The 17,023-nt window shown below is 40.4% G+C and overlaps 1 protein-coding gene across 4 annotated transcripts in view; it reads left to right on the top strand.

The window, feature by feature from the left end:
* The window catches only part of LOC147101740 (multivesicular body subunit 12B-like), a 182,342-nt gene extending 170,483 nt beyond the window's left edge, over positions 1-11,859 (top strand). For all 4 annotated transcript variants that reach the window (XM_085965610.1, XM_085965608.1, XM_085965609.1 and 1 more), the window contains one exon: positions 9,408-11,859. In XM_085965610.1, the coding sequence (XP_085821736.1) occupies positions 9,408-9,507 (100 nt within the window). In that variant the 3' untranslated portion in view covers positions 9,508-11,859. The remainder of the gene's footprint in view (positions 1-9,407) is intronic.
* The last annotated feature ends 5,164 nt before the right edge of the window (positions 11,860-17,023 follow it).

The raw sequence follows: 17,023 nt of genomic DNA, 5'->3' as shown, positions 1-17,023 counted from the left end.
CCAATAATTCTCCTGCTGCTGCTCCAGGTTTGAGTCTCTTCTGAATGAGCTACCACTGATCCACCCTTGGTATCCTTTAGCAAATCCAATTGCCTCATTCGATGCTGAAGGCAACCATCTCACCCAGTTCATTCTAGGGGCTCAACCTCTCTAACCTCCTCTCCATCCTGTAATGAACTTCCCAAATCCTCCCTCTCACTGGTGGATCATTAACCACTGACCTACTCTATCATTGTTCTGTAAATTAGCTCCACTCCAGTAAGCTCTTCGCTGGAGTGGAGCTAATTTACAGAACAAACGGGAAACTGTTCAACCTCCGTCACCTCCAGTCCAGATCCAAGGTCGTCCCATCCTCTGTTGTCGAATTAAAGTATGCACACGACGCGTGCGTCTGCGCTCACTCGGAGGTCGAACTTCAAACCATCGTCAACACCTTCACCGGAGTGTACGAGAGCATGGGCCTTACGCTAAACATCCGTAAGACAAAGGTCCTCTACCAAATTGCCCCCACCACAGAGTGCTGCCCCCCCCCCCCCCCCCCACCGATTGTCAAAATCCACGACAAGGCCTTGGACAAAGTGGACCACTTTCCATACCTCGGGAGCCTACTGTCAACAAGGGCAGACGTCAATGACTAAGTCCAACACCGCCTTCAGTGTGCCAGTGCAGCCTTCTGTCACCTGAGGAAGAGTGTTTGAAGACCAGGACCTCAAACCCAGCACTAAGCTCATGGTCTACAGAGCAGCAGTGATACCCGCCCTGCTGTATGCCTCAGAGACATGGACCATGTACAGCAGGTACCTCAAAGCATTGGAGAGGTACCACCAACGCTGCCTCCACAAGATCCTTCAAATCCATTGGCAGGATAGGTGTATCAATGTCTGTGTTCTCGCTCAGGCCAACATCCCCAGCATCGAAGCTTTGACTACGCTCCATCAGCTCCGATGGATGGGTCACATTGTCCGCATGCCCGATATGAGACTCCCAAAACAAGCGCTCTACTCGGAGCTCCGACACGGCAAGAGAGCCCCAGGTGGGCAAAAGAAATGCTTCAAGGACACCCTCAAAACCTCCTTGAAAAAGTGCAACATCCCCATCGACACCTGGGAATCCCTGGCCCAAGACCACACAAAGTGGAGGAGAAGCATCCAGGAAGGCGCCGAACACCTCGAGTCTCTTCGCTGGGAGCAAGCGCAAATAGCGGAAGGTGCGCACGTCAACCCAAGCACTCCACCCACATGCCCCTTCAACCACCGTCTGCCCCACCTGTGTCAGAGACTGTAGGCCCCGCATTGGACTCATCCGTCACCTGAGAACTCATTTTTAATATGGAAGCAAGTCATCCTCGGTTCCGAGGGACTGCCTAAGAAGAGAAGACTCTCTATCATTGGCCAGTGCATTTGCTGCCTTGTAATTAAGGCCCTTGCTATCCACAACCTCATTGTGAATGAATCAGTTGACATTCAGGTGTTGACAGAAACCTGGCTTACAGATGGTGACTCCTTCCCCAAGCCTCCCTGAAAGGCTAGATGTTATTCCATGTGCCCTTCCCAAACAAATTTAAAATCCTCATTTACAGATTGCTTCCATCCCACCCTACCTCTGCCACATTCTTCATCCTTCTGTCTCCTCCCATATTCTCTATCCTAACTCATGGGGCCCCCTCTGCATCCTATCTCCCTCCAATGCACCTTCAGTGGTACAGCTTTCAGCCACCTTGGCCCTACTCTTAGGGGGATTTTGGGAGACAGTACCTATCTCCCTCCCCACCTTTAGAAGATATTTTGAAATACATCTCTTCAATCAAAGTTTTAGTGAACTCTCCCATAAAGGCTTGAAACAGGCTCTTTTGCTCCCCTTGAAGCACTTTAGGATGTTTTTCTACTTTCAGGGGTTTATATAAATGAAAGTTTTTAGTAAGTTATGAAATTTCTTTTCAAAACCGCAAAGACCATATAAATAAAATGGATACTAGTACCTGGCTGAAAACAGATGCTAAATGGAGTGGAATCTATGGTAAGGAGAGGTGTAAGAATGCATGGCAAGGGGAGAAATGGATGAGGGGGCGTAGATAGCAGTGAAGAAGATGAGAATGGATGAGCTTCTTTGTCAAGTGGGTCTAGAGAGGGTAGAGTGCGTTCATGTACTGGGATGGTGGGAGTTGAATTGTGGAACAGTATTGTTGACATGACGTTTTTTTCCACCTTAATTTAAAGTGTAATTAGACATCTTCCTCATGCTCTTGAGCACGATAGAAATGCAAGTTGTGTACATTACATCAATGCTTTTTAGATTAAAAAAGTTCTATTATTTATGTTTCAACAATGTTATGCTGCAAGTAAGCCTACAGACCGTTATTATTTACATTATCTCATTCAGTTATTGCATCTTTATAACTGTAGGCCTGCAGTATTATACTGAGTATTACCATCTGATGGTGCAAAATTTAAGTCAGTTGTGACTATAACAATCATTTTTATTTTAATATTTAAAATATATATAAACTATTCCAGAATAAATAATTTTTGAAATTGAATGCTGAGTCAGAAGAGTGTAAAAATTCAACATTTCCGATTTACTTAATGTCTCATGGAAATGGGTGGAATCTTCCAAACTGATCATAGAAACATAGAAGATAGGAGCAGGAGTAGGCCATTCGGCCCCTCGAGCCTGCTCCGCCATTCAATGAGATCATGGCTGATCATCCAAATTCAGTACCCTGTCCCTGCCTTCTCCCCATATCCCTTGATCCCTTTAGCCTTAAGAAATATATCTAACTCCTTCTTGAATATATTTAATGAATTGGCCTCAACTGCCTTTTGTGGTAGAGAATTCCACAGGTTCACCACTCTCTGGGTGAAGAAATTCCTCCTTATCTCTGTCCTAAATGACTTACCCCTTATCTTTAGACTGTGACCCCTGGTTCTGGATTCCCCGCCATCAGGAACATCCTTCCTGCATCTAGTCTGTCTAGTCCTGTTAGAATTTTATAAGGTTCAATGAGACTCCCCCCTCATCCTTCTAAACTCCAGCAAATATAAGCCCAATCGACCCAATCTCTCCTCATACGTCATTCTTGCCATCCCAGGTATCAGCCTGGTGAATCTTCGCTGCACACCCTCCATGGCAAGAACATCCTTCCTCAGATAAAGCGACCAAAACTGCACACAATACTCAAGGTGTGGTCTCACCAAGGCCCTGTACAACTGTAGCAAGACATCCTTGCTCCTGTACTCGAATCCTCTCGCTATGAAGGCCAACATACCATTTGCCTTCTTAACCGCCTGCTGCACCTGCATGCTTACCTTCAGCGACTGGTGCACAGGGACACCCAGGTCTCGTTGCACTTCCCCTTCTCCCAATCTATTGCCGTTCAGATAATCTGCCTTCCTGTTTTTGCCACCAAAGTGGATAACCTCCCATTTATCCACATTATACTGCATCTGCCATGCTTCTGCCCAATCACCCAACCTGTCCAAATCATCCTGGAGTTTCTCGGCATCCTCCTCATAGCGCACATGCCTGTGACCCATGTTACAAATGCTGAAAATAAATCCCCAGTGGCACACTGAGTTCATCCAGTGCGTAGCTGAATCATGCAGCCCAGCAAGATCCAAGGCCAAAATCAGCAAGGATTCTTGCTCCTGACCGCTAGCTACCTTCAGGGGAAGGGAGGAAAACCAGAATTGTTGGAAGTGTCAAGTCCAAAATACTGAACTATTTCATGTATACAATCATTTTATACAAACATAAATGCTGTTGAGTGAGCACTTTCGAGATATTTAATGAAAATTACCACAGTGGGGCACTAACTTCAATAAGCTAATAAACTGCATCTCTCTAAACTTGTGCATAGCTACAGTTTTAGCTTCCCTGTTCCTTCGGTGAGTTTATTCATTTAATAACTGAGCCATACAGCCCAGGAGGGGGGTGCCCAGGTTCAATGTCTAGTCTGTGCTAAGTTAGCTGACCTTGCCTGGTGCAGTGATGGGAGCACTACAACTAGCCTCAGAACCCTAGGTTAGGGAGAAGATGATCAGCCAAGGTTCCCAGTCCGGCTGGAGCTTTGTGTGTGCGACCCGGATTGGATTCTGCTTTGATGTTCCACAGTCAGATTGGCTGTTGTCTTCACTCTTTGACAAACCTCATGCGTAAATAGTTGCAACTTGGCAAGGTGCAGCTGTCAATTGAACTGTGCTGCAGCAAGGAATGGGATTGTGGGGGAGGGGGGAGAAGAATTGAAGAACAGTTCATTTTTCTTTTTCTCACTAGTATAAAGTTTTCCTTGTTCAAATACCACAATTTATATTGTAATGTGTACTCTTTTGGTATAGTTATCACATTGATTTATATTCAAAGAGATGTAACTTCATGGATAGAGATATGTCTGTGGGACCGACAGCAGGAATTGGGGATATGTCCTAGGACATGTCCCCTAGGGATCTGTGCTGGCATCTCTTTTTTGTTTAATTTATTTAAATGACTCTTAGACATGGGCACGAGATGAATGATGCTGAATTTTGCTGTTAACCAAATTGGAGGTATGGCAAACTGAAGAAGCATATGAGAGACTGCCAGAAGACACACTTGTTAGCAGAGGCAAGTCGGTTGCAGATAAATGTAACGTACAGTACTACATTTTTGGGGAAAGAGAACAGTTGAAGGAAGAATACCCTAAACAGCAAGATTCTTAGAGTATGGAACAGAGCAATCTTGGTTAGATCTTTAAAGGCAGGAGAAGCAAATGGAAAAGGCCATGACAGAGCAAATGGGTTTTATATATATATTATATATATTAAATGAGACATTGAATACAAAAGCAAGGAGGTGATGGTGATTTTGTAAGAGATTGGTTCGGCTACAATAAATTTTGGGCATCCTAGGATTAGAGCTGTGGAGAAGCAAAGGTTCATCAGGAATGAGCGATTATATGTATGAAGAAAAGATTTTAAAAACTCTGGTTTTTTTTGTTGGAACAGAGATGGTTAAAGGCGATCTAATGGAGGTTTTGAGAGAGTAAATAGTAAAAGATTGTTTCCACTGATTGAATTGGTAACAAGGGACATAGACTCATGATTGTCACTAAGAATGAAGGGAGAAGTTAGAAGATTGTTCCCCCACACACAGGGATATTAGAACATGAAATTCTTTACCTCAAGTAATTATTGAGGCAGAGACTACAACATCATTTATAAAGGGAACTGGACAAGTATTTACAAAGGAAGAATTTTTTAAAAATTATGAAGAAAGGGCTGGGAAATGTGATTAGAGTAGATGGTTGTAGTTGAGCTAGTGAAGACAGAGTGTACCAAATGGCCTTTTCCTATGCTGTAAGTTCTATGATAGTTTGAAATGGCTAGTTGGTACATTACAGTGACTGAATTGATCATTCAGAAGTGTGCTGTGCTACTTATTTATTTAAAGACTACAGGAAACCTGCGTGCTTAACCAAAATATTTATACTGGTGAATTCTCCATTCATATCCAAACCAGTTGGGGCTTTGGGAGGTTGACGTTAGGCATCAGATACCTCATCTCATCTTTGCACACGAGCCTCAGAAACAGTGACTGCAACAGGGGACTAGCCATCCATTCATCAGTTAACCTTTAAACCTCTCTCTTTAAAAAAAAATAATAGTCCAACAGTTTTATTTGAAATCACAAGCTTTCGGAGCGCTGCTCAATATGTCCTGTATCTTTGTGAGATTCAAGTATTTTAACAAAGGTTAAATTGATTTTAATATTAGAATGCAAAATGTTTGATTAATCAGTATTGGCAAAACGTTGGGAATTGGGATTTATTTATTTTGGGGATAAGTTACAAAAAATGAGATTTTTTCTTTAATGAAAACTATCCTGATTTTTGCACTTTGTTTTGTGAAATATTCATTTGAAAGTCCCACTCTAGGAACTTGAGCACAAAAATCTAGGCTGACACTGCAGTGCTGAGGGAGTGCTGCACTGTCGGAGGTGCCGTCTTTCAGATGAGACGTTAAACCGAGGCCCTGTCTGCTCTCTCAGGTGGTCATAAAAGATCCCATGGCACTATTTCAAAGAAGAGCAGGGGAGTTGTCCCCGGTGTCCTGGGCCAATATTCATCCCTCAATCAACATCACTAAAAACAGATTATCTGGTCATCATCATCACATTGCTGTTTGAGGGAGCTTGCTGTGTGCAAATTGGCTGCCACATTTTCTACATTACAACAGTGACTACACTCCAGAAAGTACTTCATTGGCAGTAAAGCGCTTTGAGATGTCCAATGGTCGTGAAAGGCGCTATATAAATGCAAGTCTTTTCATTCTTTTTTATCTGTTAACAATGTGCTTGGTTCATATGACATTTCTTAAAGCATGAATACATTCTAATAGTTATGAAATGGAAGAATGCTATTTAATAGAATTATAAATAGTGTGCTGGCATACAATGCAAACTAGGGAAGGTTTTCTAAAAAAGGATTTTTCAGACTTAAAAGCATCCAGAACTTGTTAGATATTTCAAAATAAAGTGTAAGATTCCATTATAGTATTAAACTGCTTTTCATTCTACGCATTAAAGTGTAATGAATATTTAATGGTTTCCCTTCAAGCCTTAGAATGGTTTTAGAACAATGTTGATGATGTAATTTTATGACTGATGGAAAATGCCTACTTTTTGCTCTAATCAAATTCTTGAAAAGAAGCCTTTATTACATAATTGAAAGAGGGCTTGTAGTTTGTGTTTGTGCCAGCAGATGGCAGCTTATACTCATTTACCAAAATCTCTCAGCACTTTCAACCCAGCATATTTCCTATTGTGTTCTGCAACATCTGGTTTTGTTTGTGGTGTTGTTTTAAGATGATGAGATAGGTAGGTTTAAATAAAGGAAATCGATCAAAACAATTGAATGTAATTGTTTAAAGATTTTCTTTTGTTCTTCCCCCTCATCTATTTTTCTGCTTCCCGGCCGCAGAAGGCCTTTCATCTTATCAAGGTCCTTTTCCAAGTCGACTTGTGTTGGAAGAGTACAAAATTGAACTTCATACAGAATAGTGAGCATGAAATAATGGCCAAGGTAGAGAGGAGTTAGAAGGCAGTAGCCTCGGGTGTGAGGTGTAGATGACGTCCCAAAGCAGAACTGGTTTGTATGAGTTATCTGAGCCCCAAGCATGTGTTTCTACCTTTTGGCTCCCTTCTACCTGCATTGTATTTATAATAAGGAAACGCGCAGGTGGATTGGTATAAACTTGTCCACATTTTCTTTAACCACTCAATCTCAAGTCCCACCTTTTATAAACCTCAATGTATATATTTGTTATGTTAATGGCAGAGCATATTTCTGTCAATTATATTGGACTATAGACAGCCATATAACTCAGACAATGTTTGAGTACAGGCCAAGTAGCTTTTTTTGAATGTATGCAGTTTTATGAATCCTGTACTCTGAAAATCTGGAATATAAGTGCTGGGAATTAGAATATTTCCTTTATACAACCCTGGGGTTGTATAAAGCATTCCCAGATCAGATGCAGTGCAGATTACATCGAAGATAGGAGCAGGAGTAGGCCCTTCGAGCATACCAGGTCAAGTTCTCTCTACAGTGCTCTTTCAATGTGTATATTAACCCAACCTCAGTAAAGCACCTCACTGCATCAGTGTGACACTTTCATTTCCCAAAACAGCCAATTGAACCTGCCACTTTATTAATAAATTATGGCCTGTTTTTCTTGTGGCCTTACACCCACTAGCTGGACTGCCCAATGTCATGTCAGTTGCAACCACCAGGGGGGGTGGATAAAAAAGGTATTTTTCTTCCGCTGGCCAGCACTAGATTCACATTCAGCTCTCGCAGTTGAAATAATAGTGCTCAAGCCTTCTGCATGACCCTGCATTCTGTTTTCTCTAGTGCCCCGTCGTCTCCTCTTCACCCCCCCCCCCCTTTCCCGGTGGGGGACATAATCTCGCAGTAAATTACCACTATTCAGCGTATCTCCAATCTTTCTGTGGTTATGTCAGTGAGTTTGCATTGTAAGTATATGATCTGGCAGCATATGAATGTCATCATCCTGACCGGAAGGGCATTCATAAGTTTATTTTTTTTGCACTGAAATAGGTTATCCACCATCTTTTTTGTATTTTAGTGTTCTGAATGGGCTGGCACTATTCTACAAACAATTACCTGCATTTACAATCAACGTTTAAACATAACACTAAGCAGAACAAACTAACTTGAGCTGTCAAACTGACCATGAGTCAAGTAATAAGCTGTTTATAGATGAAGAGGAGTCATTAATTTAAGTGAGGGTTGAACTATACTTGACTTGTTTAAAGCTCTTTAGATATTTGTACGTTCCATTGCATAAAACTTTTAACTCACTTTGAACCAATGCTCTTCCTTTACATACGAAAAGAACAAAAGATCATCAAGCTCACCCTGTCTGCTAGATGGTGCAAATATTGTGCACCACCCTCCCCTATTGCGGCTGTTAACTCTTTGGAGGAACATGGCGGGGGGAGGAGGGGGACGGGGGGGAAGAACCTGGTCAATTTCTTCAAAATCAAGAAATTCCTCTCCAACTCCGAGACAATCAAACAAGTACTTCACTGACTATTCCCCTCCAGCAATACCCAAGATGTCACGTTATCCTGAGGAACATAGACTCTTCTGCTCCTATGCAGTCCTATTTCCCAAATGTTACAGACTTCCTACCCCATTTTAGCTCTCAATAGTCTTGTCTGCCAAAAACGTATGCATCATCCTCTTTCAATTTATTATTTCTGCTTGCACTGTCTCCCTGGGTTCCTTATTACACATATTGTAATATGTAATCCTATTATAGATGCATTTAAGGGGAGGCTAGACAAGCAGATGAGGGAGAAGGGAATAGAGGGTTATACTGATAGAGTTACATGAGAAAAGACGGGAGGAGGCTCGAGTGGAGCATAAAGGCCGGCATAGACTGGTTGGGCCGAATGGCCTGTTTCTGTGCCGTATATCCTATATAATATTCACCACCCTCTGTATGAAAAGATATACTTTAACTTCACAGTTAAGATATAACTTTTACTGTCTTGAGCTTGAATCCATGTCCTCTTGCCCTTGAGCATGTGTTAATATTGAACATTGCCCAAGTTTATCTATTCAATTTAAGGTTATAATAAACCAATAAGACCACCTCAAAGCTGCCCTAAGTTCAGTGTAAGCATTCCTAGTACCCATAGTCTTCCTCATAATACAACCTATTTATCAATGTAACAGCAAATCTGATATTTTGTGCAAAAATTAAAAAAATTATTATTACCAAATTTACTGACTTATTATTTGTGATCAGTATTTCATGATTTTCCTCCTCCTCCTTGTCATTCGATTTATGTAATTGAAAATTTTGAAAAATTGTGGATTTTCATGAGCTTTGTTTTTTCCCCAGTATGATTACAGCTTTAGAACGGAACAGAGTGCTGCTGCTCGTCTTCCACCAAGTCCCACTAAATGTCAGCAGTCACTGTTGTCCTGAAGATGGATCTTAATGGAGCTGTTGTAAACTAAGGGACAGATAATTACTGGAACAGGCACCATCAGAAGCAGTGTTGTTGGAGATTTCGCTTCCTTTACCTTCTACTGAAATGGTATTCTCGTACTAACGGAAAGGACAGTATTTCTAGTAACCAGCAGTCTACCTACAACTTAACATAGGGTAAAATCATTTTGTACATGGAGTTTTGTAAATAGTGTTTAATGTGACCTTTAATTGCAGATCTTCTGGCCTTGAATATGGTTAATCATTTTAACAATTATTAAACAGAGGCTGGATGTTTTTTGCTTTTTGAGCCATAGCTTATTTCTGTTTCTCTTTTTTTGTCAAAACAATTTTGCACACTTCAGAAATCCTACTGGTAAAAATCATTTTCACAAACTATGCACCATTTCAGTTTATAGACATTTAGCCATTTGTTTTTCAAGATTAGATGTATTTTTTAAGTTAAGGAAATAAAATTAGGTTTTGAAATATCATGATATAATAGCTGATGTTTTATGTTTATTTCCTACTTCTAATAAATCAAACATCTATAGACCCAGGGAGAAAGTAATAATATTTAAGACAACATTTAGCAAAGTCGAAGTAACTCTTTTTACTCAGATCGGAGGATGGGGAACTAGAGACCTTCATGGATTCTGGAAATCTTGAGACTTGCTGAAGTACGTTTCTGCACAGACATTCTCTTACATCGTTTTATTTGGATTACTCTTTTAATCAGCGGTGGAGTTCTGTTGTTTCTCTCCCAGAAAAATCGCAGCTTAGTTTTTCTCTTGGAATTTACCAAGTTTGCTAACGGAGATCCGAATTAGACCAAACTTCAGGGGTTTTTGGTATTCTGTTCCCATTTTTTTCACTTTTTCCCCCCAATTTTGCTTTAAGTGGATCTAATCATGATGAGTTTCTGTTGGGATTCTCAGGTTTTTGATAACAAAACCTTCCGGCCTAGAAATTCTCTTGCTATATTTTAAAGCTGTTGTTTATGACAAAACAGTATTAGTTATGTTGCAGTCAGTGAACGAAAGTTAAAACCAGCCTTCCTTATTGGTTCCTTATTAACAATGGGCATCTGTGCTATCCTAACGCAATATTTGCCTGCAGTTTTTCTACAGTTGCATAAGGTATGATTCTGTGGTTGTGATCTGAGTGAAGTGTAGGTTTGTCAAATGCACTGATGCTTTGCACTGCAGTTTTAATGCTTGGGCTCTTTTTTAGTGTGGACTCGTTTTCTTTCTGAAACTTTTTGTACTGTTTTTAACATGTTTGTGATTCTAAATGAATGCTATGAAACACTTTGATTGTGTAACACTGTAAGTCCTTAAGTAACAGCTTTTCTTTAAACACTGCCATTAATTTACCAGCCTTACCTCAATAAACCCAACTGTGCTGTGGCCTCCTTTTAGACTGTGATCCACACTGGGAGAAATCAACATTCAGTACTGTATTTACAGCAGATACAAAAACTCTGTGCATTAATGAATGGCAGCTGATCAACAAAAAGGTTTATACACTTTATTATGTATATAAATTTTCCTTTTGAAAATGTTTCATCATTTCCAGTGCAAAATAAATGCTGCCTAAAGTCAGGTAGGGCTTGGGTGTTCAGATTAATAATGTCAGTGTTTAGAATGGCATGTTTGTCTTTTTTGTGTGGAAAACCTGTTTCGGTAGTACCTCATAACCTGTGGTGTAAAACAAGTGTTCGGACTCGTTGGCGCTATTTGAAATGAACAAAGTGCTTCAAAGACTTTGAACAACTGATTTTCAATCCTGCATGAGTTGTGTGCTTAACTCTTTAGTCCAGGAAAGCGTGATTATATTTCCTGTGTCTATTCTGTAGTGATGATGTAAAAGCATTCTGTCATCATTTCTGTATAAATAATAGGCATTTGCCATTTCTGTACTAATATTGACTGCGTTTAAATGTCTAGTGAAGCTCTGTGAACTTAAATATGATACAAAGGCACTCTAGTTTTCGAGGTGTGCAGAACAGAGCGAAGAGCATTGACAGTATGACTAACCATCTCCATTTCATTTATTTGCATTTTGCTCTGAATATGTAAAATATGGTAACATTGTACATATAAGCTGCAGAACTTCCACCCAAATGTTACCATTTTTAAAAAGATTGGAAAACATTTAACTTTTCCCCAGTTGTAATCTTAATTTTATTTTGAATTGTGTTGGAGATTTAAACCACTGTTCTAAAAACTATTTAGAAATAAAATCTTGCTGTATTTATTGTAGACTTGTTCCCTGTATTTAAAAAGGGAGGTTTACAATTTGGTTTTTTGAGTCTGTATTAATAATGTAACTTGTTAAATAAAATATCTGTTTTAACTGACTTATTAGACAAACACTCTTTCATTATGGCGTATTAGGAAAGAAAAAAAGTCCCATTCATATACAGTAGCACCTTTCACATCCGCAACATCCCAAAGCACTTCGCAGCCAATGAATTCCTTTTGAATTACTCCTGTTTTGTAATGGCGCACACAATTTGTGCACACATTCCCACAAACAGCAAATGAGATAAATGGCCAGTTAAACTCTTCATGTTAGTTGATGGAAGAATGTTGACCAAGACACCAGGAGAACTCCCTGCTCCTTTGCAACCACCTGAACAGGCAGAAAGGGCCTTGGTTTATTGTCTCATCGCAAGTACGGCACCTCGGCAACAACAACTTATATTTATGTAGCACCTTTAAGGTAGTTAAACGGCCCAAGGCACTTCAGAAGGGTTATAAAACAAAAATTTGACACCGAGCCACAAGGAGAAATTAGGACAGATGACCAAAAGCTTGGTCAAAGAGGTAGGTTTTAAGGAGCATCTTAAAGGAGGAAAAATGCACTCAATACTGCAGTGTGTCCTCAAGTCCTGGCGTGGGGCTTGAACTCTCAACCTTCTGACTTGGCGACAAAAATGTAGGCTGACTACGTTGGGATTAAAGCATCGGGAGGATATTTTTCAGAGGTTTTTCTTTACTTGTACTTCACACATCACAGAAAAGATGTCTGGTCAACCTGAGAAATCGCAGGAATGCCTGTCCCTTGGAAGAGACTGGGCGACAGCCCTGCGATATTTACATTTTCTTGTACTATATAAGCAACTATCTTCAGTTTCTTTCTCCTGATATTAATTGTTTTGCTCTGTTCTGTTGAGAGAAAAAATGTCTATCTGCAGAATAGATGGAAATTTTGTTTTAAAATCCTACAATATCTGTACAAAGTTTAAAATACTGACTTTTAAATTAACTATTACAAGTGGGGAGTCTCATTCCTTCAGGTTTTGAATTTTGGGGGGATTTTAAAAGTCATTTTAAATTAAATGTTATTTCTTTTTCCTGTCTCACTTTTTTTTCCTCTCTTAATCCAATCTTTCTTTTCCTCTTTCTCTTTTTGTACCTGATTTGACTTTGAATTAACCCACTCTAATTCACCCTCCTTGTTAGTCCTTGCGCTGTTTATTTTCCAATCCTTAAATCCCTGTTGGTTGTCCTGTTCACTCAGGTCCCAGATTCCCTGTTTCCCTCACTGTGCCATTATCAGCTCGCACTTTCAGCAACTTTGTGGGCAAACAGTTTTTGAGCTGAAGGGAGCAGGGGGCAAGTCTAAGTAACTAACGGCAGCTGCCATTGAATGCCCTGCTACTGCAAATTCTGGGCCCTGATCTCCAGGACCTCTTGATTGTAATTGGGTGAGTGTGAGATCCGTTTCATTTTTTTGAAAGAGGTAAAAGACTTCAAAGGCTATCAGAATGGAGAGAACTTCAGCTGCTTTCTAAAAAAAAAAATCACCAAGATCTTATATCAATGGTGGCATATGCCCAGAAACTAACTGTGCCTTTGAGATTCTGCTGCCTGCAAAGTCCTCAGTTACGTAATTAGGCATTTAACAAGCACACAAGTGTGATCCAGCCTCATGAATGTACTGCACGCAGGGAAGTGATTAGCCTCATTGGCACAAAGTACACTCGCACTCTGTCACTGATCCTTGCGATTATAATGAAAAGCTAGAGGAAATGAGGGATTCATCCATTTTTGGTATACCGGTTAGCGTTTTTTTGAGTGATAGTCATAACGGCACAGAAGGAGGCCATTCGGCCCATCGAGTCCCTGCTGGAAGTCGATACAGTATCAATCCTGTATTCCTTCACTGGGGTCATTTCTGGGTGCAAGTGCTTTTCCTTAGACATGTTAGTTTTAAGCATGTTTTACATACATCCCTGGTTTCATGGAACACTGATCTACTTGTACAGTCTGATTCAAGCATCTATGGCCACCATCTTACTTTTTTTAATGGAGTCGAAAACTCATGGAGTATTTTGATTTCTCTGAATAATTCTACAAGCATAGCCTCTCCACAGAGCCTTATATTCCTTCATTTGATCTAACAAAATAGAATACACATGATGTAAGTCGAGTCCCTTGGAGCATATGTGTTGGTGCCCGTGTATTGGGACAGATTGCAAGTTGTGTTTCGGTCTCCCCAGCCTGTTGCGGTTTTGTGATATTTTAACACAAAAACAATAAAGAAAATTCAATTCCATGAAAACGTTGCATTGTGGCCTGTGTATTTTGAGGAATCTTTCATGTCCTGGGAGAATGGCTCCGACAAACCATAAATTTTTTGGGGGGAAACTATCCTCTTCCTCCTCCCCCCACTGTAAATAAAAATCAGATTGCTAATTCGGGTAAACTTTTTGGTCAGATTTGTTTTATCTCAATAAAAAGATTGATCTATTCATCCAGCTAGCTAGACTGTTGGGCGTGAGTGCTGTACACCTCCTGCAATGTGTGTTGCAGCTCAAACTATGACAATGTGTGTGATGACCCATCATGGAAAACTTTCATTCAATCTTACCAAACGCATACTTGTCCTGGTTTTATAGAGCACAAAATAGATCTTTAGTTACAAAGGAATATGCTTCTTTACAGGTTTTAAAACTTTTCAAGAGAAAGAGAAAGCGATGCATCAGACTTATGGGTAAAGTAATAAACATTAGCCTTTTAATAAAGTTTCAAAAGTTCTGCATCAGATTTTATTTCTAGTACATGATTCTGGTTATTAATGCTTACCTATGCTGTTATTTTGAAGTCTACTTTTTAATGTTGGTGCTAATAAAATTCTCTCTCACTCTCCTCTCCTCTTTCCCCCCCCCCCCCCCCCCCCCCCCCCTTACCACCTTAACTTGAACTCAGTCTGGAAGCAAAATCTAAACTTCTAAACTGAAGCTAGGAATAGCAAGTGATAAATTCCACCAGCTTTGTGCTTTCTGTTAATATTTTACAAAGGAGAACATTTTGTTACCCGAGAACAACCACCTCGATAAAAGAGTCGTATCCTTCTGCATAGATTTGGCAGGAAATGGTTAGTTCAGAACACAATTAGATGAATCATAGAAATTTGCACCACAGAAGGAGGCCATTCGGCCCATCGTGTCTATGGCGGCCAAAAAAGAGCTATCCAGCCTAATCCCACTTTCCACTTCTTGGTTCGTAGCCCTGTCGGTTACGGCACTTCAAGTGCATATCCAAGTACTTTTTAAATGTGATGAGGGTTTCTGCCTCTACCACCCTTTCAGGCAGTGAGTTCCAGACCCCCTTGGTTATTGACCTCTCTGCTAAGGGAAATAGGTCCTTCCTAACCACTCTGTCTAAGCCCTCATAATTTTATACACCTCAATTAAATCTCCCCTCAGCTGCCTCTGTTCCAAAAAAAACGTCCCCAGCCTATCCAATTTTTCCTCATAGCTAAAATTCTCCATTCCTGGCAACATTATCAAAAATCTCCTCTGTACCCTCTAGTGCAATGACATCTTTCCTGTAATACGGTGACCAGGACTGTACACAATACTCTAGCTGTGGCCTAGCTAGTGTTTTATACAGTTCAAGCATCACCTCCCTGCTCTTATATTCTATGCCTCAGCTAATAAAGGAAAGTATATCATATGCTGCCTTAACCACCTTATCTACCTGTCCTGCTACCTTCAGGGATCTGCGGACATGCACTCCAAGGTCTCTCTGTTCCTCTACACTTCTCGGTATCACTATTTCTGCTAGTAATCCTTTGTTTTGATGTTGGACCCTTGCCCAAGATTAGAGAAATTTGAGTTCATATTGTAGTTAATTGATACATTGTTAATCATTGACATAGGTTCATATTTTTGCATTTAACTAATGACATTGGAGATGTATATGACCTGCTGACCCCCAATACAGCTGCCGGCATTATCCTTCCAACTTTAGCATTGTTATAATCATCTGTGTTCTATTGCAAAAGAAGCTCTGAGACCTATTGGATACTACACAACCCCACTGACTGAAGCCCACAATATTCACTCAAAATAGATTACATTGCTTAATAGTTGCATACTGATCCACTGTCTGTAAATAGTCACCAATAATTTGAGCACAAAATATCAGTGTTTTAAAATAGTTTTATGTGTAAATGCACAATAACAAAGCAGCCTGCTTGATTGGCACCCCATCCACCACCTTAAACATTCACTCCCTCCACCACCAGCGCACCGTGGCTGCAGCGTGTACCATCCACAAGATGCATTGCAGCAACGCGCCAAGGCTTCTTCAACAGCATTAACCAAACCCGCAACCTCTATCGCCTAGAAGGACAAGGGCAGCAGGCGCATGGGAACACCACCAAGTTCCCCTCCAAGTCACACCATCCTCACTTGGAAAATATGGCTGTTCCTTCATCGTCGCAGCGTCAAAATCCTGGAACTCTCTCCCTAACAGTACTGTGGGAGTACCATCGCCACGCGGACTGCAGCAGTTCAAGAAGGCAGCTCACCACCACCTTCTCAAGGGTAAGTAGGGGGGGGCAATAAATGCTGGCCTTGCCAGTGACATCCACATCCTAGGAATTAATTTTTTTTAATCCAGAATTTGTTGATCAAATATATTTAAGTTGACATCTGGAATTCATCTCTTCACCAGCCATCATTTTCTACACCTACAAGATCATTTTTCTCTTATTTGTGGAAAAAATGCTCCACACCAGTCAAGCTGACTGAACCCCAGGAATGAACAGATCTTTGGTAACGAAGGTAAAGTCACATGACATGAATTGGAGCATGCATGAAGCTAATTTGCATGTTCCGATGTGTAATAATAGTCTAAAGAAAAGTCCTGCAGGAAACGAACCCTCAACAGACAGCCAAGGTGTATTATTTTAAAAAGTGATTTGCGGATAAACCGATTATCTCGGCATGTACTCGTGCTGGTAATCACTTAATCATTTCTTGTACTGAATCTCACTTTTATTTGGTAAATTCCAGCTGTCTTTTGTTTTTAACCCTTAACTCCAAGGCAGCTGCTTTCTCTGAAGTTTTTAAGTTTACGGGCTGTGGCGGTAATATATTGATAAAGTCACTCAAATATTAGGAATGACATTACTGTAATATTAACTGAACTACAAAGATAAATGCTTTTAAAAGTAATTGTAAAAATTATAACACTTTCCTGGTGGTCACACCACTTCTCGTTCCT

This window comes from Somniosus microcephalus, chromosome 23 (assembly GCF_052327205.1).
Source record: "Somniosus microcephalus isolate GS21.2 chromosome 23, FLI_Smic_1.0, whole genome shotgun sequence".
Taxonomy (NCBI): Eukaryota; Metazoa; Chordata; class Chondrichthyes; order Squaliformes; family Somniosidae; genus Somniosus; species Somniosus microcephalus.
Note: the sequence above shows the minus strand (reverse complement) of the source record. Positions and strands in the feature narration are given on the sequence as shown.